This window comes from Choloepus didactylus, chromosome 16, assembly GCF_015220235.1.
Source record: "Choloepus didactylus isolate mChoDid1 chromosome 16, mChoDid1.pri, whole genome shotgun sequence".
Taxonomy (NCBI): domain Eukaryota; kingdom Metazoa; phylum Chordata; class Mammalia; order Pilosa; family Megalonychidae; genus Choloepus; species Choloepus didactylus.
In genome coordinates this window covers 46,765,561-46,788,559 of record NC_051322.1, presented here as the reverse complement: position 1 = coordinate 46,788,559, position 22,999 = coordinate 46,765,561, and the positions used below count along the sequence as shown (strand labels likewise).

The 22,999-nt window shown below is 38.1% G+C and overlaps 1 protein-coding gene across 5 annotated transcripts in view; it reads left to right on the top strand.

Moving 5' to 3' along the window:
- The window catches only part of ASXL3 (ASXL transcriptional regulator 3), a 174,632-nt gene that overhangs the window by 137,801 nt on the left and 13,832 nt on the right, over nt 1-22,999 (top strand). For all 5 annotated transcript variants that reach the window (XM_037806046.1, XM_037806048.1, XM_037806047.1 and 2 more), the window contains 2 exons: nt 17,097-17,193; nt 19,843-19,948. In XM_037806046.1, coding sequence (XP_037661974.1) covers nt 17,097-17,193; nt 19,843-19,948 — 203 coding nt within the window. The remainder of the gene's footprint in view (nt 1-17,096; nt 17,194-19,842; nt 19,949-22,999) is intronic.

Genomic DNA, 22,999 nt, shown 5'->3' with positions numbered 1-22,999 from the left:
AAATTTTCCCTTGGAGATCATCACTGCCTTTTGTTCTTTCAGTTCTTCTGTGGTAACCCTGCACCCACATCCACTCGTTTGCCTCTCAGCAATGTCCATGCAAATGTTTTAGTGCAGCACAACTTGAGTGATTCATATTGCATTCAGTGTAGGCAGATCACTGGTGTACAGAATCATATTGCTCATGGAGCTTGGCAGCAACTAGTTTCCTCTAAGCTCCATGACACCTTTGTTTTCATTAACTATTGTGACTTTGGATCTGACCTTTGGGATCACTGTCATTTTCTTTTTCTTAATTTTTATTTTTTCTTTGCTGGGCCTGTATAATAGAACATTGGGTCTGGAAGAAACATGAGAGATTGTCTACTTTAATCACTTTATTTTATAGACCTTTTAAAATGAGTTTCAAATGGTTAACAGTAACTTCCGCAAGACCCTGTGGATTAGTCCTAACTCTAAAGCAAGCCAGGGATATTCCTTATTGCTCTCATGTTTCATGTATTTCATTCTTTTTATTCTGTCCAAGTTCTCCCAGCTCGACTTTAGATCACAGTTGGCTTCCTGGGTTGATAGTGCTTTCTAGACCCATCCTGCAGACATCTCCTCATACCTCCCCGTTCTCAACCTGATTCTTTCCTTCATGTGGCTCCCAGTGAATTCATACAGAGGAGAGGAGCTGGGTCAGCTCTGCTCCATTCCTGTTAGCTTAAATTTTCTTTATTTGTATTATCTGCTATCTACTTTTATTTTTAGTAATTTTTTCCCACCCCTTGTCCATTTTGGGGGAACTGGTTTAATTAGAATTTATAATTGGTAACATTGCATAACTGGAAACAAGTTGAGTGCACTGCTTTGAAGTACACTGAAGTGAAGGAACATGGAAGGTCCCTCCTCTGACTGGGGTCCCACCTCTTCCTTCATGACACCTCTTCCACAAGTGACACCTGACGATGGAATGGAGGTGAAGTGCCGGTTCAGGGTTTTGCTTTGTTTCACTTTATTCCTGCATCCCAAAATGTCATTGTGTCCACACCACAAGGCTGAGTGCCATGCTGGAGACAACTGTTTTTGACTCTCTACACTCACCGCCTGAACTTGTATGTGTGCTTCATCTAAATTCTGGATCCAAATGACCTTACTGAAATATCCTAAGTGCCTCCTTTTCTCGTGATTTTTGCTTCTGAACCAGCAAGTTCCCTAAACACTCAGCAAATTCATTCCTAATGCTCTGAAACTTTTCAGGAGTGCACAGCTGTATCACAGACATTAGCTTTTAAAAATTCACTGTAGGTCTATACATTCTGCCCCAGTATTATCTCTTGGCTTGTCACATTAGTCTTTTAAAATTTTATTGTACTCAACTCAGCCTTCTGTTATGCCTCAAGCCACAGGAACTGGAATGAAAGGTCATTTTGCTGTTGGGAGTGAGTGTGTCCAGTGCTAGATTTTAAATTATTGAAAAACTCCCTAGTTTGATGCCTGAAACATCTCTGCACAGCTAGTTATTTTTGTTGTTAGCAATGATGTTCCTATTTTCAGTTTTAGTTTTAGAAAGTGTTCTAGTTTGCTCATGCCGCCGGAATGCAAAACACCAGAAATGGGTTGGTTTTTATAAAGGGGGTTTATTTGATTACAAAGTTACAGTCCTAAGGCCATAAAGTATCCAAGGTAATTTATCAACAATTGGGTACCTTCACTGGAGGATGACCAATGACGCCCAGAAAATCTCTGTTGGCTGAGAAGGCATGGGCTGGTGTCTGCTCCAAAGTTCTGGTTTAAAAATGGCTTTCTCCCAGGACATTCCTCTCTAGGCTACAGTTCCTCAAAAATATCACTCTTAGTTCCTCTTGGGGTGTTTGTACTCTCTTAGTTTCTCTGGAGCAAGAGTCTGCTTTCAATGGCCATCTTCAAACTGTCTCTCATCTGCAGCTACTCTCTCAGCTTCTGTGCATTCTTCAAAGTGTCCCTCTTGGCTGTCGCTCCTCTTCAAAATGTCACTCTCAGCTGCACTGAGTTCCTTCTGTTTGTCAGCTCATTTATATGGCTCCAGTGATTTAATTTAGACCCACCCTGAATGGGTGGGGTAACACCTCCATGGACATATCCAATCAGAGTCATCACCTACAGTTGGGTGGGGCACATCTCCACAGAAACACTCAAAGAATTACAATCTAATCAACACTGATACATCTGCCTATACAACATTACATCAAAGATAGTGGTGTTTTGGGGGACATAATACATTCAAACTGGCACAGAAAGGATCTTTCTTGTATTTATCAAATAGCTACAGAAATATACAAATATATACAGAAATATATGTATGTATATAATATACATAAAGATATTAAAAGTGGTTTCATTGTTTATCATCTGCATTTCTGAAGTATTAGGGTACATATAAAAAATGAAGGTTTTCTGCATGCATGTGTGGGGAGGGGTAACCAGGAACTTTGGTACTCTCTGTTCCATTTTTCTATAAACCTAAAACTGATCTAAAAAATGAAACCATTGGCACATAGGTAAAGAGACAAGTGGCAGGTAGTAAAGAGAAAGGAGATGGCATGCAGGCATTATATCAGAAACCTGCAAGAGTGAAAACCCTGCATTTGAGCACACAACTTACTCCACAGATTCCTGAAAGCAAAAGCAGAGAGCAAACACACACAGTTACATAGACCTCATTTTCTTTTAAAAGGCAGCATTAGTTTGCATATAGGGAAATCCGAACATTTGAACAAGGTTCAATGGCGATTTTGAAGAATGGTGAGGACATCATTAATGAAGACCATTACTTATTCTCTAGCCTTTGACAACAGATTGACAGTACATTAAATTGGAGTTTATGAAGATGTATCTATTTGGGGCCAAAGTAATAAAGCAGATACTAGGTGGATTATTTCCTAGTGTGCTAGCTTGCTATAGTTTAGATACTACAAGGCAGTATTTCCTACAGTGAGCACGATCTGTCAAACACCAATCCCACAGAATGTTCTATGAAGAGCAGTTTTCTTAACTTTCAGGAGTTTAAGAAATGCTGCACTCATTTGCATAGTAAAGGCTCCAGAAAGCTCTTCAGTGAAGAAAAACTGTTGAACTTTGTGTGTTTCTCAAACTTAATTGGTCATAAAATCTTTTATTTCCCAGAAATATCTCATGGATTATGATCATAGAATGCATTTCAGAAAATGAGGAAGTAAACGAAGGTTTGGCATGCCATTAAGCTATGTCATAGGTCTTTCAAATATAATGTAGGACTGGACTAACAGGCAATGTCCGTTACTAATGCAAAGAGAACTGGGTGTTTTAGAATTTTAATCTAAATGCTTGCTATAACTGTAATTTAGGTGGCATTTTTGGCATTTTGTTATGAATATTTGAAGATTGATTTAGAGTCTTATCTTTATGAAACACTACCCTTATACTGTACTTTAACTTGAACTCCTGGCTTAGTTTATAATCCAACTTTTTTTTTCATGGTCTTGGCTTTCTTTGTAAATAGAATTTCTTTCTCCAGTGAGCTGCATACTATCTTCAAAGTGGAAAATGTTTAATAGATTACTCAGTATAATACTTTTTAGTTGTATTAGTTTACCCTGGATCGAGTTGGACAAAATAGATATCCATTGGGGATAAAACAAAAGCAAAAACTTTTAAGTGGTGGAGGTGGTAGAAGGGTGGTTAAACATGCGTTGACCTCAAGTTTAATTTGCTCTATGATTCTGGGGTATCACTGTTCCTCTTAAGCTGTCTATTACGATCTTTCACACCCTATTCCTTTCCCCTAAAATAGGGAAGAAGTGATTGATTGGTTATCATAAGTCATAGAATATCTCTCTGGGACAGTTTTAGCTCGGTCACTGATGTCTGGTCCAGTCAGTATGGCCTGGGTGGGAGGACTGATATTACTCAAAGCTAAGGGACTGATTTCTCAGAAGGGGACGGTAGAGGTCATGTTACCAGTCATCAGAGCCTACTGAGTGCACAACACCCTCCAGCTATAATACTTAGCTTCAAAGCAGATAGTCCCTTTCAAACTCTCCCACTGATATCATGGTATCTGTATTTGGTGATATAAAGTTAGAGCACAAACATGACCACAGACATAGGGGACTGGTGGTTTGATGGGTTGAGCCCTCTACCACAGGTTTTACCCTTGGGAAGACGGTTGCTGCAAAGGAGAGGGTAGGCCTCCCTATGGTTGTACCTAAGAGCCTCCTCCTGAATGCCTCTTTGTTGCTCAGATGTGGCCCTGTCTCTCTAGCTAAGCCAACTTGAAAGGTGAAATCACTGCCCTCCCCCCTACGTGGGATCAGACACCCAGGAGAGTGAATCTCCCTGGCAACGTGGAATACGACTCCCGGGGAGGAATGTAGACCTGGCATCGTGGGACGGAGAACATCTTCTTGACCAAAAGGGGGATGTGAAAGGAAATGAAATAAGCTTCAGTGGCAGAGAGAATCCAAAAGGAGCCGAGAGGTCACTCTGGTGGGCACTCTTATGCACACTTTAGACAACCCTTTTTAGGTTCTAAAGAATTGGGGTAGCTGGTGGTGGATACCTGAAACTATCAAACTACAACCCAGAACCCATGAATCTCGAAGACAGTTGTATAAAAATGTAGCTTATGAGGGGTGACAATAGGATTGGGAAAGCCATAAGGACCACACTCCACTTTGTCTAGTTTATGGATGGATGAGTAGAAAAATAGGGGAAGGAAACAAACAGACAAAGGTACCCAGTGTTCTTTTTTACTTCAATTGCTCTTTTTCACTCTAATTATTATTCTTGTTATTCTTGTGTGTGTGCTAATGAAGGTGTCAGGGATTGATTTGGGTGATGAATGTACCACTATGTAATGGTACTGTAAACAATCGAAAGTACGATTTGTTTTGTATGACTGCGTGGTATGTGAATATATCTCAATAAAATGAAAATTAAAAAAAAAAAAAAAAGAGCACGTACTTGAGATTTTTGAGATTTAAAAGATAACAAAGTAGCATTCAAAAAATGATGGGTATTGACATTTTATATTAATTTTTAAAATTTTACTCTTCATATATTATTTGCTAAGTGATATTTGGGTTCTTTACACTCATCATTTCTAATTCATATAATAGCCCTGTACATTCAATATGTTTCATTTCCCCATTTGACTGAGACAAAGACTCAAAATTGTTAAGAAACTGGAGCATCCTCAGACAGCTTGGAAGTTATTGCCGGACTAGGATTAGCAACCCAGTTTTCTAACTTTAAACCTAGCCATTTTTCTACTGTGACATGCCGGGTAACTTATTTAAGAGAATTCCAGGGAATGTCTTGATACATCAGATGTCAGGTATGTGTGTGTGTGGTTTTTTTTTTTTTTTTTTTTTTTAGCATTTAGGGGATATTAGAGGGAACAGGGTTGTACATAAAATTGAAATCTTCCTAGAGTATTCCTTAGTAGTCAGTTTTGCCCACAGCTGATTGACTTGATTTTAAAGAGATCTATTATCCACACTTTGAAAAGTTGTATTACAGTAACATAACTTTGGTATTGATAGCCCCTAGGATAAAGCTGAAATGTACTGTATGCTTTTTCTTTTTGTTACTTGACATAAAAACCAGTAACTAAAAGTAGCTCCTGTTACTTGTATGTTCCTTGCTGTTCATACATCCTGATAAAAGTATCTTTTAAACACCCTCATTACAAAACTGGTTACATGGATTCGTCAAATAGTAATATAACTGAACCACAACAAAATTAGTTTATTCAGTATAATATAAATTCAACACCCACCCTGCTGTGCTATGCAAGATGCTGCTCTCATGGAGATTACAGTCTGCTTTTTTTAAGTATCTTACTTTGTAATGCATCTTCTCTGATAATACTGCTTTGAGTCCTATATTCTCTCCCCCATCCCCTAAACATGCACACACACATATAATTTTGTCACTCAACCAGTAGAGAAATGAAAAGTATTAAATGAGTTTTGTCCCTCTTTTCCTGCATTAGTTTTCTGTTGCTGTGTAACTCGTAGCTTAAAGCAGCATACATTTATTATCTTATAGTCCCCATGGATGAGAAGTCTGTTTTCAGCTTAACTAGGTCCCCGGAGCAGGGTCCCAAAAGGCTGAATCGATATGTTGGGAAGGCTGGAAATCTTATCTGTAGCTTAGAGTCCTCTTTCAAGCTCATTCAGGTGGGCAGAATTTGGTTCCTTGTGATTGTAGGACTAAGACTCTATACTCCTAGAGGCTGCCCTTTTTCATCGGCAGTTCAGAGCATGGTTGATTGCTTCTTCAAGGCCAGTAAGAGAGTGTTTCTCACTACAGTCTGCTAAGTTTTATGTAATGGAACGTAATTAGTGGAGTTCAATCCCATCACCTTAGCCATATTCTGTTGGCTACATGCAATTCATAGATCCTGACTCAAGGAGAGGGGATAATACAAGGGCATGACCCATTGAGAGTCATTCTAGTTGTGCCTGTCACACCCTCCACCAAATAATAATTATATTAATAATTACTGTAATTATATGTGTAACCATATATAATATAAATATGGTAATAATGATTGTTATTATTCTAGCTAAATCTGTTGAGAACTTTCTCTGAATCAGACACTACTTATAGCATTTTACATTTATATTCGTTTAATCTTCACAAAAACTGTGAAATAGAGAATTTGATAGTCATAGTTTACAAATGATGAAACTGAAGTGTGGAAAAGTGGATCCTCCTTCTCAGCTAAAAATATCCATCCAAAACAAAAGATAAGCAGGCAAAACAATAGCAGCAGAAAATCTTGATGCTACATATTCCTTCAGCTACCATGTTCTCACTCCTTTTCCATTTATAGCAAAATTCTTTCCTTCCCTCTTAGGAATTTTGGTGACTTCTCCTCCTCTCCTCAAATTCCCAAGGGCTCCCTCCTCCCTGTCCTTCCTTCACATACATCTCTGCTTATGATCCTTCCTGCACACACATACTCCTATTATAGTGTCTTATTGTACTTTTTATGTTTCTTTCGGTGGCCCTGACACAGTCTTTAATTATAACTTTATAGGTCACAGACCATGTCATTTATTTTTACTGTTGTATTCCCAGAACCTAGTACATAAATGGTTTGACAGGAAGAATGAATATCTGAACATTAGAAAAAGAAAGCCGTGTGGTGTAATAGAAAAAAATATCAATTTGGTGGCTCAGATCATGCTTCTCTGCTTGCCTTCCTTCAAGGTTGTCAGAAGCACTAAATTAATGATAGTTATTATTTACCAGTTGAGCAATAAGTAGATTGGGGCCGTTATTAAACTGGGGCTGGGAGGAAACTTTCAGGCATTAGGCATTGATGGATAACAGTAGGGGGAATTAAAGGCATACTGGATGCCCAGGTTTGGGAATTCTCGAAGCAGCCTTTCCAAAATTCTGGCATTTACCATTCTATTATTATGAACATTTCCCCTTTTCTCTCCTGCTCTGGGTTCTAGGCTCTTGTGGCAGCAGAAGCTGTGTTTCTGTTTCACAGTCCATGGCACATAGTAGATGTTTATGAAATGTTTGTTAAAGAAATGAATGACTAATAGATAGTCACTTCCACACAGCTGTTCAGTGTATTAGAAATGGAAACAGTGATTCATTGATTCCCATTATATTATAACATAATCTCATTCTATCTTAACAAGAATAATGAGCTTGAGTTTCACTAAATAAAGCCTTAGTATTCTGTTTCTTGATTGGGTATATTGGAAGTTTGCTTTCTACCCCTTCCATAGAGGAAACATTTATGAAAATACAATTACAAGAATGATTATCTTTTAAGACATACATGCATTCTTTATTTGCTAAAACTCATTCATTTTTTTAATCTGCCTTTGGGCATTTTTAAATCATCACTTATTATCACAGCCCATCAGAATGTCCCAATGTATGGCCGGGGGTTTTCTACACATTTGTAATGAGATGGATGAGCCATGAACATCAAAACACACTTCTCTGATTTTGTTGAAGCTGATTAAAACTGTTCTGCCTGTGGCTTTGTATTTTTGCCCTTAGATGTCTTTATTTCATTTATTCTCACCTATTTCACCACAGGCTACATCTCGTTTGAGCAGGCTGTTGAAGCATCTGATAAATTATATATCAATTTGAATAGGATTTCCTTTGCCTTTTGAAAAAGGATGATTCATAGGAAAAAGTGGCAGAATATAAAAGCATAGTCTATCACTGGAAAATAATTATTGTTTTTAATAATATTGTACAGACGCTTAAGGGAAATCCCATGTAAGTTAGTAGTTGAAACTCAAAAATTTAACCTTTTGAGAATGAATATTGGAGTTCTCCTTTTTTTCATGTTTTTCTAATATTTGCATCCCTCAAAAGTGGTTTCCTGAATTGTTTTTGCTGATATCCAAATCAAATTGTGACTGATAGTAGCAATTACAAGCAAATATTTATTTTTATCTCAATTTTTCCCATAATTGGGACTTGAGAAATTGCTTGCGAACATCTCTTACTGTAATGACTGCCTTCCCAAAGTCTGATTAAACATCTTAACCAACTGGTTGGTCTGCTTACGAATTGTGTTTTCAGAGGGAAGAAGTACTGCACATACACATATATGCACATATATGTACACAAATATGTACACATATATGTATATGGATAAACAGATATAGAGATATACAAATATAAATATGTACTTGTACATATATTTTTTTAATGAAAAGATGATAATCAGTTTCTACAAGGTTAGTTATCATAAGGCTATCTTATAATTTTCTTTAATTTTCAAAGCCTTTCACAGTTTACATACTTATATGTTTCATTTAATAGAAGGAGAATGAAAATGGTATAACAGTTTATTTCCTTTAACCCTATATAATAACAAATAGTCTTGAATACAGCTTTATAATGACAGTCTCTAATTAAAGGAAAAGTTTTTATGCATAGTTATATTTTGATTTTTTTTTCCAAAGACTATCAGAGTAATTTAGTTCATGCTGTGGTATTTAGACTTGAGGTTGTTTAGGCTTACAGATTAAATCTCATTGCATCATCCTTTACAATTTTTCACTTATTTTATTTATTTATTTGTTTATTTTGAATGTTTGAATTGTGCACAGTGCTAAAAATTATCTGATACCCTGATCCTAGGTATTTTTATTCATTCATTTCTTCAACAGTGATTGAGCATGTAGTTTGTGCAAATGGTTGTGTAAGGTTTATCTCATTTTACTGTTTCCCATGATGATACTTCCACAACTCTTAATGTACATTTCCCATACCATATCCTGGAGAACACTTGTTCCATGAGATATTGAAAATTGTTCCGTGAGAGGATTAGAAGTTTCAAAATTTTGAGTAACACTTCATAATAGATTTATTCTTAAGGATTTAAAATAAGCTAGTGTATTAGAGGACACTTACAGTAAAGAAACCTATTAACCACGTTCGAGAAGTACAGGCCTATATTTATTGAATGGAAAAATCTATTCCCTTAAAGATGGATTGCCTATTAAAATTATAATTAACCGTTAAAATACCTCTTTTGCAGAGTACAATATGGGAAATATTTTAATTCAATTTTGGAAATAGATTTTAAAATTATTGATTTGCAGAATTATCTTTAGTATATTGTTGATCTTATTTCCCTTACTTACACTAATCACTTTTAGTGACGCTCTCATTTTTTACCTAAGTTTATGCTTATAGAACAACATTTTCTCTTATCGATAGAAATTGAACGTATTCATTGGGTTTACTGGACCATCTTATTCACAAATAAGGGTGAGGCAGAAAATGAAATACTACCTTTTAGAGGGAATGAATACCCTCATTTTAATTTATATTGGTGTATAGACTACAAAGATACTGGATTTTTGATCGGGCAGGGTATTAAGGAAGTCAGTGATAACAGCTTATAATTCATATTCTCATTACTCTTTTGCTATTGCATTAGACTCCTGGTCAGTGTCCCAGTGTCTTGGTTGTCCTTGCTCTGAGGATCTTATTGATTTCTTTTTTAATCAGACACAGTAGCTAACATAGTGGACTGCACAGTGTTGACAAATAATTCCAAATGCCTTGATAGAAATTAGTGCATTTCTTCCCTTGCATCTGTGATGCCACTTGCTCTGGTTTTCTTCCTATCTCTGACTGCTTTTGGTCAGTCTCCCTACAGGATCTACTTCTACTCGTTCCATGTTGGTGTTCCTCTGGGTTCCACTTTAAGCCATCTTCTGTTTTGATAAAATTTCCTTCGGTATTCTCATCCCTACCCAAGTTTTCAACTACATCTTCTTTGCTGTACTTCTTAATTTTCTGTGTCCAATTCCTACCTTATTTTTGATCTTCTTGCCCCATTCTCAGTTATTAATTAGACTTCTTTACTTGGACGCCCTTATGATACCCTCAAGTCAACGGATCCAAAGTAAAACCCATCATCTCTTTGTCCAAAATGCTGCTCTTCTTGTACCTTGTCCTGTTCGAGGGTTTGCTGCCAGCGTCCACCCAGTTATCCCAGCCATGTTCCTGGGAATCCTCTTTGACACCTTTTCTCTTTCACCCCCAAACCCAGGCGCACTTAGCTCCATCATTTCCGGTTCCTGTTCCTCTCTTGAATATGCTCCCCCTCCTCACTCCCGCTGCCTGGGCATCTGTAGGCCACATGTTCCATCATTTGTTCCTGAGTTTTTACTTGATGCTTTCTGAGAGGGGACACTGTCTCCACTTTTCCCACAGCATTGGCTTCATCGTATTGAGAGTGACGAATCTAAGATAAGTATTTGGAATTCTAATGAGCATCTCAACCTTAATTGGTCCCAAATGAAACTTATTTCTACCATCACAGTCTCCATTTTAATAAATAGCAATTTCATATTTTTAATTACCCAGACCCCGAATCTTTGGTGTTATTCTTGCCTGCTCTCATTCTCTCACACCAGGCATCTCATATTATCATTAACTCCTATTGCTAAACCTTTGGAAAATAATCAGAATCCATCCATTTCCAACCATTTCCAAGGCTACCTTAGTCCAAGCTACCATCATTTTTTTGCCAGGATTATTGTGGTAACTATACACTAGTGTCCATGTGTAAGTCTGTATCTTCTAAAGCAACATTACCCATGTGGCTGTTTAGCATTTGCAAGATTGCTAATATGAATTGAGATGGGCTACAAAAAAATGCACCAGATATTGAAGAATAATATACACATTGAAATGATAGAATTTTGGATGTATTGGGTTAAATGTAGTATTAGAAAGAATTTCATGTTTCTTTTTACTTTTTTTAATGTGATGACTAGAAAATTTTAAATAACATACATAGTTCATATTTACGTTGCTATTGGACAGCACTGCTCTAAAGTTGTTTTTAAATGCAGCAATTATAGCTATCCTTTAGAAATATCATATCCTATCATTCCTCTGACCAAAATCCTTCCAAATGCTCCCCAATTCATTCAGGGCAAAAGTCAGACTTTATAGTGGCCCACAAGTCCCAGCATGATCCTGCCATTTTGTCCACCACAGCTCCCGTTGTCTTACGCCCCACCCCACTCTCCAGCTCTTAGGACCTCCTTGCAAGACCCACCTGAGGACCTTTGCGTTTACTATTCCCTTCGCTTAGCACACTCTTATTCCTGAGAGCTACATGGCTTGCTTTCTCACTTCTCTCAGGAATCTCCTCCAATGTCCCTTATTAGTGAGTATTAGGGCTGCTGACCCTGAATGCCGTATCTAAACCTTAGTCTGCTTACTCACACACAACGCAGCAGGAAGCTTTTCCTCATGTTTTGGTTTTTCTTTGAATGACTCCCCATTGCCTATAGAATGAAATCCAAATTGCTTAGTATTTCATGGGTGTCCTGTTATTGTGTAGTCACTTTCTAACTCCCCAGCACATTTCTCACTTTTCTTCTAAGCAGCCCACATACCAAGAATTCTGAGTCGCTTGCAGAAAACACCGAATTAGAACAAATTGACAAATAAAGAATATAGTAGATGTTTAAAGGATTATTATAAAATGTAGGTGTATTCTTGTACTAAATTAACATTCACGTAACTTCAAACATTGAATGGGGTACAAGTAGCAAAAGAGTTTTAATCCTTTGAATTATTCTCACATCCATCTCTTAAAATGTATATTAATATAATCAATACCAAAGACAAGTGATATACTCACCAATAAAGAGTTTAAGCCTTTGCAAAGAGATCACTATATGAATAATATTTATTTCCCTTTGTGTGCCATTAAGAAAAAATCAACATCAGAATTTTTCTCTTCTTAATTAAAAGGAAGTGTAATCCATCAATAGTTCGGTTAGACACTTCATTATAAAAGAGTCAGGGGATTTTGGGAATGGATGTTTCTATTGTGGCTGATCAGAAAAGCAGGAATTTATAGCTCAGCAATAAATAAATAAATAACCTTTCAGAAATGTTTATTGTTTCAGCTCATTAAAATGTTATATCTTTTGGACAGTGTTTATTAAAGGCCATAAAATTAATAGTGTATTTTAAAACAGTTTTGTTGGCATCTATTTCCTAAGTCTAATTTAACACTGGTGTTTAATTGTGCTGTCTCATATAGGCTGGGAATCTGGCAGTAAATATTATTTTTCTGTTGTAAAAGAAAAACATTTTCCTCCAGGGTTGGCTTCCATATTCTTGAATGTGTTTATATCACACTGCCTTGCATTTTCATGCCCTAAAATCTTGAGAATCTGTCAGAGCTAATCTAGATCTGGTATTTATGTCTTAAAATTATGCTGAAATATCAATTGATACTTTATCATGCCTCTGGCCCTTCAGAATACACAGAACTAAAATCCTGCATATTGCTCTTCTCACTATGCCTGTTTCTTTGACTAACTGCTGGGTCAAATTTTAAAAGTCATGCTGCATAAGCAAGTATGGCACAGTAAACATTCACTGGGTATGTGTAATAGGCGAGGTACTGCAGGGACTCTAGCAGTTTATAAGACACCATATATGTTCTCTCAAATGTAGAATAATTTTAATCCTTTTTTCAGTGACTTCTGGATCCATATTCTATAGTAAAATTCCTCTACCTCTTTAGAGAACTTGCTTTCCACCTAGTAGCCCTAATTAAAATCCAGCTATGCAATAAGAATAGCTCTTCCTTTTTAGACTTCCTAAATGGAGTTGCTTTTCTCCCGAAGCTCCTAAACCACAAGGACAGGCATTGAAATAAATCTCGGAACTTTTAGAGGCATGTCATTCAGATGGACCCTTTTCCCATTGTTTCCATTGTCTTTGCTAGGTCTCCCTGTAACAGTCATTCAAGATGTGTTCCCACAGGCCTGCCATCTTTTCCATCCACTCCATCTTCTGGCATCATCCTGAACAACCTCAGTGTCCTTCTGAAACACTCTTCCAGTGCCTTTACCTCCTCAATCCTAAGACCTTCACCTAGTCCTGCGTATCTCAAGATTTACCTTTCTTTAATCATCTACTACCTGAAATACTTCCTTTCTAGCAATGTTTCTGAATCAGTTTTTTTCTTTCCATTCCATAATTTACATAGCTACTAAAATAATCTTTTTCAAAAGAAATCTTTGCAGACTTTCCCCAGGCCTCAATTATTTTTAGTGATTTTCCGTTTCTGATAACACTTTCTCCCATCATGGTGCACATTGAAAAAGGCAGTAAGTATGCTGGGGAAACTTGAGGGGTCACTTGGAACCAGAGGCCACTAACTCAGGGCCTTCTGGCAATTCAAACCCTGCCTGGCTCCCTCCGGCCTCATGTTTACCTGATATATTTATCGGCCCCTTCCATGTAGAGGATAAAACCCCAATTCCTTAGCTCTGTGTATTAGTTAGGGTATCCCTACCCCTACTCCCCACCCCCATCCACCCATAAAGCAGAGCCTAGAACAAGGTTTTGAGTATAGATAGATTGGAAGCAGAAGTGAAGGATTAGATAGTATGAAACAGAGAAAGGAGAAGAACCTTCCAGACAACTGGGGCTCATTTCTACTGAGGGCCATCTGAGTTTGTTAGAATAAGACACAGAATTGTCCCACAGGAGGACAATTTATCCAGAGTGGGGAGAGAGGGGCATTTATCAGCAGATCCTAATCTCCCATGGATTGTGAGTTTTCCCTCAAGGCAAATGCCCTAAAGCTTTCTATTCTTGGCTGGGACAAGGATATTGAATGGTTTACCACAGCTGTTCTGGGGTAGATGATAAGAAATGGAGCATCACAAATGCCTGGTACAGTCTGTCTTGTACCAGTCAGAACCTAGCATGCCTCATATAAGTCCCCCGGTCACTAACTCCGGAAGGGGTGGCTGGTCACACCATCTTGGGAATGAGGAAGGCTTTTGACAGGAGCATTAGTGGATCATTTATAGGCTCCACTATGGTCTTAAGGCTGTGACAGAGAATCATCATCTCCCTCGTTTGACACCGATTTCTGGTCTTCCTCACCCTTGGCCAGCATTTCTGCTGGTTGACCTGGTGGAGTCACTCAGACTGCTGTCCCCGAGGACCCCCTGCCATCCCCAAGGCATGTGGACTTGTCTGCCTGGCCCTTTCAGGCCAAAGTTGCTTCAGGACTGTGCTCACTGTCATCACCAGGTATTGGGGCACCTAGAGATGCCTCAGGGAATCCTCAGAGTTCTTGGCACTTTCTTCTGTGCCCCATTATGTAATAGCAATTCTATTTCCTCATGAATCAGGGCTAAATATCCTGCCCATCTGGTAACTCCTTTCTTTGCTTACTGGTCCACCAGCATGACAAGCACAAAGTAACCAGACAGAGCTTCTAAGTACAATAGCGCCCTTGCCCCCTAGTATAGTGTTTCTCAACCAGGGAAGATTTTGCCCCCTACAGGACATTTGGCAATATTTGGAAACGTTTTTAGTTATCATAACTCATTGGAGGGTTTCTGTTATTATCTAGTGGGTAGAGTCCAGGCTTCTACTGGACATCCTACAATGCACAGTTCCACCCCCCACAACCAATAACTATCTGGTCCAAAATGTCAATAGTGCCAAGTGAAGAAGCTCTGCCCTAGAGAAGTGATTTCTCCCAGGGAACATTGAACTTCTAATCCAGCAGAGCCTAGAGCTACAGAGACAGGAAGCAGATATTCCTGGGTCACTGAAAGTGATAGTGCAAAGGTTTATTCTTACTCCCACTCTATGGTTCCCCACTTATTCTGGCCACTGGGGACATAGCACTATATGTCATCCATTTGTTCAGTGCATGTACCACATTCATAGGTTCATAGGGGAGTGTCCTACAATTGTCCCACCAAAGCATGGGAACACTGGGACATTTATCCACTTGCACGTTGAGGTGGGCCACTGACATTATGCATGTAAGGATACACCACAGCTGTGCTGAAGTCAGATGGGTCGAAGGACACAATGTCATAAGCATCTGCTACACATAGCACTAGAATATAAGGCCAGGGGCATTTTCTTTGTTGCCACTGTATTGTCAGCTCACATAAAAGTGCCAGACACATAGGTGCATATGAATGCTGAATTATGAGTGAATAAACAGTGAATAATCAATGAATGAAATCCTGCCTGAAATTTTCCAGGTGTATTGAGTAATTTAATGTGGTTATCAGTGTGTTATTTGATAAAGAAACTCAGGGTTCCCAAATCTGAATTTGGGATTCAGTCTGTTTCCTGTAGATGCCATGGCTGATGGCAGCATTCAGCATAGCTCCCATTTATTTTCTGTCTGTCTCTTTTTTTGGGGTTTGGTTGGCCATTATCCAGTTTAAAGTAGCTAGTAAGATATTCCTTTTTATATTTAATATCTCCTTCATCCCTTAATTATTTGAGTTATATTTTAAATGAGAGAGCATTTCAATGGATGAAAATCAAGTGTACGGCAGATTGTAAACAAAAATGTGGGGATAACACATCTCTGAGTATGTTTTCAGGGAAAGTGGGTAGAATATATGATATACAAGGTGTGTGTGTGGGAATAAGAGGGAATCTTTGAAAATGCAGTTGGAACTACAACCTGCCAGGTGTTTGAGTTCTAGACTAAAACATCCTCACAAATTCCTAAATTTTCCAGTTACTGATGGGATCTGGTGTCCTACCTCTGCAATAAAGCTCGCGCTCTCTGGCAGTGTACTATATGCTTTGATGTCTGACTATTCTGCCCGAATTGTCTCATTCTCTCATGACCCCACCTCGTGTATCAAGTTCTTCATAACCACTCAAGTCCACCTAGATATTTTACCCTAGCTTTTATTTTTTCAGCTTCTCATTTTCCACTTACTCACCAGGTGCTTGACATTAGTTAACTTTTATGTGTTTTATCTTCACTCCCAAATCAAATAAGAAGCCAGTCAAGGATGACACTCTTAATTCTTTATATCCCCTACACCAGCAAGTAGAGTACATGCACATAGAAAATACAAGAAATAATTTGGAAGTTAAAAACATTCACTTTGAAGCTTATCTGAATTTTTACCATGCAGGATTCTATTAATTATTAGTATGTTTGAAGAAAAAGGTTAGCAGCATGTAATTGCGAATATTTTATCATTGCTGGTATTTTATACATTCAAAGAGGATGAGAAAAGTAGAAGAGGATTATGCATATCAGTGAGGATATATTTGTTTTAATATGTTTCAGAATGTTTTGCTTCTCTAAACCTCAGTCAATGGAAGAGCCCAAGTGATTGGACTGAATTTCTTTAGCTTTCACAATTATTAGACAATTTCATTTAAAAGCTTAATCTAAAGGTATAAAATATATCTTGATTTTAATATATTATCACTTCAGGCATATTGAAATGGTAAAGATACAAAAGTTCCATAATTAAATTGTATTTATTTGTTACACTCACCACTGATACTGGAAATGCCTAGTAAGTATTCCTTTAGATTGACTTAATTTTTCATTATAATAGTCAATATAAAAAATGCAGTTTAAAACTAGGAAATGCGTCTTTTGTTAGGTTCCTTTCTTCCCTTCTTCCTACCGTCCACACTCACTCTCTCTGTCATGCTAACACACACCATTTAATTCCCACTTCTTTCCTATGGACTTTAGCTTTGAATTATTCCTAATGGAATGTTGTTTTTGTCGGCTTCTTTCCTAGATGGGAAGTGATGGAATTTTACGCCTCAGTACTTCAGCTCTAAATAATGAATTCTTTGCATATGCAGCACAAGGGTGGAAACAGCGACTGGCAGAAGGTAAATTTCTATTTTCTGTTATTACTTAACATATTTGAGCTCATATACTGTACTGAGCTTTGTACCTTTCTCCCATTTCCAAGTCATTTTCCCCTTGAAATATACTTGAATTTAGTAAAATGTCAAATCTTATTCCAAGTGACGTCAGTAGTTCTTTTGTAGTATTTGGTGTTTTTGATGTCAGATATTTTTGTAGAACTCATGACATCATCAGGGACCTAACAAAAAACTGTGATGATAGCAAGATTTTCTTTGGAATGGTGATTTTAATTACAATGTTTGATCCATTATGTAACTTCTTTAAATGTCTTTGAGCCCAAAGAAACTTCGTAAAAATGTGTTCTCCCCCTAAAGCCAGCTTTCACCTTATCCTGCCTTTACTCACCAAACTTGTTGAAAGACTAATACTCAATGCTACCATATTTTTACCCTTTAGCCAGTCCTCAAGTTGTTATAGACTGTGGTGGCTCTGCCACTTGACAATTGAAATAGTCCTCGTAGAGAATACAATGTCTTTCTGGTGGCGAAGTCCAATTTTCTCTTCTCAGTCCTTCCTTCTTTTATTCCTTCTCCAATATCTCATTCAGTTTTACACCATTATACTTGAAACCATCTACCTTATGCATTCACAATGTATTTGAAATGGTTTCCTGCTTCTACATTTTCTGGTGACCTTTCCTCATGTTCCTTCAGGTCTCCTGTTCTTCCAACTGAAGGTAAATGTTGAAGTCTCCAGCATCCTCTCTTGTGACATTTTCTTTTGTAACCGTATCTGTCCTCCAAGATCTCTCTCGTGCAGACCTCAGCTTCCATGTTCTGCCCTTGAAGTCTGTCTTCCTCCAATCTGTCCCTTCTCTGTTCCTTGCTGTCCAGTCTGGCAGTGGTTCTGCTCACACATATTTCACAAAAAAACTTGCCAGCTTTGCATGTAGTCCACAAAAGCCAACAGAACTTCCGCAGTTCTTCCCTGCATAATTGCATTTCCAATCCTGACTTGCGCTGAAATGGCTGACTAGATTCATATTCAGTTAACCCCCCCATGGAGCCCTGTTTGCCAGGGACTGCCTATCCAGAAGCTCAGGATGTCCCTGACAGAGCCACTTCTGACCCTATTCTCAGAGCACACTATCTGGATTGGCTCAGAATTTTCCAAACCATCTGTTTCTGGTTTGTGCCCAGAAGTTCAGTTCTCAGTTATCCCTTTCCTCTCTCCTTTTACTATAAACTGCAAGGAGAAGCCAGGCTTGCAACTTTTCCACACTTTGCTTGGAAATCTCCTCAGCTAAATATCCAAGTTTATCACTTTCAAGTTCTGCCTTCATCTGACATCAGAACTCAATTTCTCCAAGTTTTCTCCTACTGCAAAACAAAGATTGCCTTTCCTCCAGTTTTCCAGTAACAACATTCATCACTTCCATCTAAAGCCTCATCAGAAAGTACCTTTACTGTCCATATTTCTAACAACAGTCTCCTCAAAGCAATCTAGGCTTTTTCTATCAAATATTTCACAATTTTTCTTACCCAATTCCAAAGCTGTTTCCTAATTTTTTGGTATTTACAATAGCAGCACCCCAAATCTATTTTAGTTTCCTTGGGGTGCTCAAGCAAATAGCATGCAATGGGCTGACTTAAACAATGGAGTTTTTTTAGTTCACAGTATTGAGACTGGGAGAAAGTCCAAAGGGTTGCTTTCCTCCTGAAGGCTATTTTGGGGTGACTCCTGGCAATCCTTGGTCCTTGGCTCCTCTCTCACATGGCACTGCATATGGCAGCCTCTCCTGGCCTCTCCCTTCTCTTCCAGGTTCCATTGACTTTCAGCTTCTTGCTCCCTGTGACATTTTCCTATATCTTTCTGAATTTTATTCAGCTTACAAAGGACTCTAATAAGGATTACAGCCCATCCTGATTGAGGTGGGCCACACCTTAAGTGAAGTAAACTCATCAAAAAGTCCTATTTACTATGGGTTCACACCCACAGGAATAGATGAAGTTTAAGAACATATTTTTCTGAGGTACATAACCCACGCAGGTCCAAACCACCACAGTGGAAAACTTCAGAACTCTCTTTAGAACATGCATTGGGCAATTGGGCCCACCCTACTCATCGTATTCTACTCTCAGTTGGCCACTCAGAAGGACATAAATGCACATGTTCATATCTCCCTGCCTTCTGATTTAATTACTTTATAAAAGCCTGATCATCGTTAGAAAGCTAGCTTGAGAAGCAGCTCCTATATGCGGTCCTCTTTAATCTACTTAGGCACAATTAAGTGCTTTCCCTTCTACATTTGCATTACATACTTTCTTATGGCTTGTACAGGGCTTGGCATTACATTTTATTCAACCATGTGCCTTTTTTTCCCCACCAGACAGATTTCCTTGAGAACAGTGAATATATACTCTTTTATTCTCAACCATACATTTAATTCTCTCTGTCCATTCACTAAAGGTTTGAGTTTGCATAAGACTAGATGACTCTCTTTGAATGATGTTCATAATAAAAAGAAGCTGTAGAAATATTATCACTCCTCATCTTTTTACTTTTCAATATTCATTAAAGTTTAGTCAAGTTAATTACGTGTGTTTATTTTTATTATTTGGCAAAAGATGTGACCACGTTTACTCAATAGATTAGTATTTTCTTTCTAGGTGAGTTTACCCCAGAAATGCAATTGCGGATAAGGCAAGAAATCGAGAAGGAAAAGAAAACAGAACCTTGGAAAGAAAAATTCTTTGAAAGGTATTATGGAGAAAAGTAAGTACTAGAGCATTTTTTCTCATTTCTTAGATGGAAATGAAAATGTAATTCTCTGCTTCACATAGCACGCTCATATGCTGTAAAACTTAATAAACCTATGATAAAAGGCAGTAGTACCTCCATGTAAGAAATTGAAGGTAAAATTATAGTGGCATATCAACACTTAAATTAAAAAAAAAATGCATTTTCAAGGGTTTATAACCTGTCCATAAAAATTCATTTTGTACTGAAAATAGCATATGAAATCCTGTATAAGTCAATTTTGGTTTTCTTAAGTGGATTTTGGTAAAATTCTACAGTATTTCGACTCACAAATACTATTCATTACTGAGTACTTGAGAGATAAGTAGTTTTATGTACATATTTTATTCTCACATTTTTCCAAAAATGTTGACTGTGCATATACATTTTAATCTCTGTTTAGTCCTTGCTTTGGGTACCTTTGTCTGAGGTATTGCCTTTCACATTTTTCTCTTCGAGTATAATATGTATTTAATTTATTATTTTTATTTGTGTGCATGTTTCTTTTTTAAGTAATACCTCCCACAATTAAGTGTAGTAGTGGCTAAACCAACCTGAAAGTAGCTACACCTTTGTCTCACCAAAGCAGAAGCATATCTACTTAAGCAGAATTAATGTCCCATAGACAATCAGATCTTTAAGAAACGAGGGATTTCGGAGCTGATTGTTGACAGTAGCTTCGTATCCCCTTATTTAGCAGAGGTATTTGTGCTTTAACTGTCTCTTACACAATTAATGCTCAAGAGTTATTTTGTGTCAAAGACACTGAGGTGGTTGCAGGTAACAAAACCTGAACCTTTTGTTCTAATTTCACACAATTCTCCTGTGGATGGGGAAAAACATGCCAGGAGGACTCTCCCAGGTGAGTTCTTCATGAAGAGGCATCAGATGCTTAATAGACTGCTTTCTCAGAGTAGACTAGCCTTTGGTGATTTGTTCCTAATAGCAGTATTCTTGAGTAGGAAGACCCATTTATAGTTGCTTTTTCAGGACTGCTGGATGCATACACATAGTTTGGCAAAACCAAATAATGGTAATTAATGTCTCGTCTCAGAAATTAAAAATATGGCAGCTAGTTATATGCCTTCATGTATAGTCACCTGCAGTTTACCCAAGCCTGACTGCATCAGAAGCCTCATTGGAGCTTTTAAACATAAGTACAGATGCCCAGGATCCACCCCAAACATACTGATTTAGAATCTCCTGCCCAGGCATCTGGATTTCTAGAAGCTTTCCAGGTTGTACTGATGCCCAGCAAGATTAGGAACCCTGGAAGACCAGACTGCCTACCATTCAGGAACCCTCCCCCTCCTTTTGTCTGTGATAAGGAACATCATTCCCACACTCTTTGCAGTAATGACAGAATCATAACCGAGGTAACAACCTCCTTTTGTTAAGTGACGTGCCCAATTTTTATTGAACAATATTTATCTACCATCTCCTCTGCATCACATACTATTCTAGACGCTGGAGGCACAGTCATCTGCAGAGCTTTCCCAAGGCTCTGTGCTCAGAGAGCTGACATCCTTAGGAGCTCACATTACAGGGAGCTTTCCTTCATGCAGCAAAAATTACTGAGCATACTCTGGTTCTGATCTTTTAAGACCTTTGAAATAGTATTTCATTTAATCCTCCAAACAGTCCCATAAGATAGATACCATTATTATTTTTCAAACAAACAAAATCATTAGGAAACTGAGTGACTGTAAAGCTAAATAATTTGCCCAAGTTCATACAGTGAGGTAAAATAATTTGCTCAGGATTTAATCCTGTAAACCCTTTTCAGAAAAATTCACACTTGCGCACACATATACTTATGTTCATAAAACTAACTTCAGGGCTTCACAGACTTCTTTGAATATCAAGTTCAGAGCCCCTGCCCTGGAGGCTGACAGCTCTACTACTGTGAGTGATCATAACTCCCCAGCAAAATGGTTTTTCTACATAACCCTTTGCCCCTGGTCTGTCTTTTTCATTGCTATCTCTATTACTTACCAGATGATAGATGAATTTTGGATATTTCATTGACTGCCTTTATAATTTTGTTGCTCCTATAATAACTGTTTTCCCCTGATGTGTGGGATTTTTCCTAGCACCAGACAACTTTCAGTTGACTGATAACTGTATACCTTTTCATTGTTCTAAGTTTTCCCGTGAATGTTACCATCCAAACTCACTTCTGTTTAAGATCTGTCTAGTGTGGTTCTCTTCTCTTTGTTTGAAATCTTTATTATGGTTCTGAGTAAATTACTCTGCTATAATTGTGATACTATTAGTTACTGCTGGAATGCAAAACACCAGAAATGGACTGGCTTTTATAAAGGGGGTTTACTTGGTTACAAAGTGACAGTCTTAAGGCCATAAAGTGTCCATCAACAAAGGGTACCTTCACTGGAGAAAAGCCATTGGCATCTGGAAAACCTCTATTAGCTGGGAAGGCACATGGCTGGCATCTGCTTGCTCTGAGGTCAAAATGGCGTTCTCTAAAATATCTGCATCAGCTTGCAACGGTCGTCTTCAAAATGTCTGTCTCAGCTCCAGCTAGCTATGAGCTCCTTCTGTCTGAGCTTATATAGTGCTCCAGTAAACTAAACAAGGCCCATGCTGAATGGGTGGGGCCATGCCTCCATGGAAATTATCCCATCAGAGTTATCACCTACAGTTGGGTGGGTCACATCTCCATGGACACTGAACCAATAGGTTCCAACCCAATCCACACTAAAACATCTGTCCCCACAAGAATGCATTAAAGAATATGGCTTTTCCTGGGGGACATATACAATCTGGCACATTCCACCGTCTGTACACAAGAAAAATATATTCTTTCCAAATACAAAATATATTCATTCCATCACAGTATCACAAGAACTTAAATCATTTCAGTAACAATAGGTAAGTACAAGATCCCATCAAAATCAGTTACAAGCATGGTCTGTCCAAAAGCAAAATTACCCTCTGGCTCTGTACCCATGAAACTTAGAACAAGTTATCCGCTTCCAATATACAAAGGAGGGACAGTCATAGAGT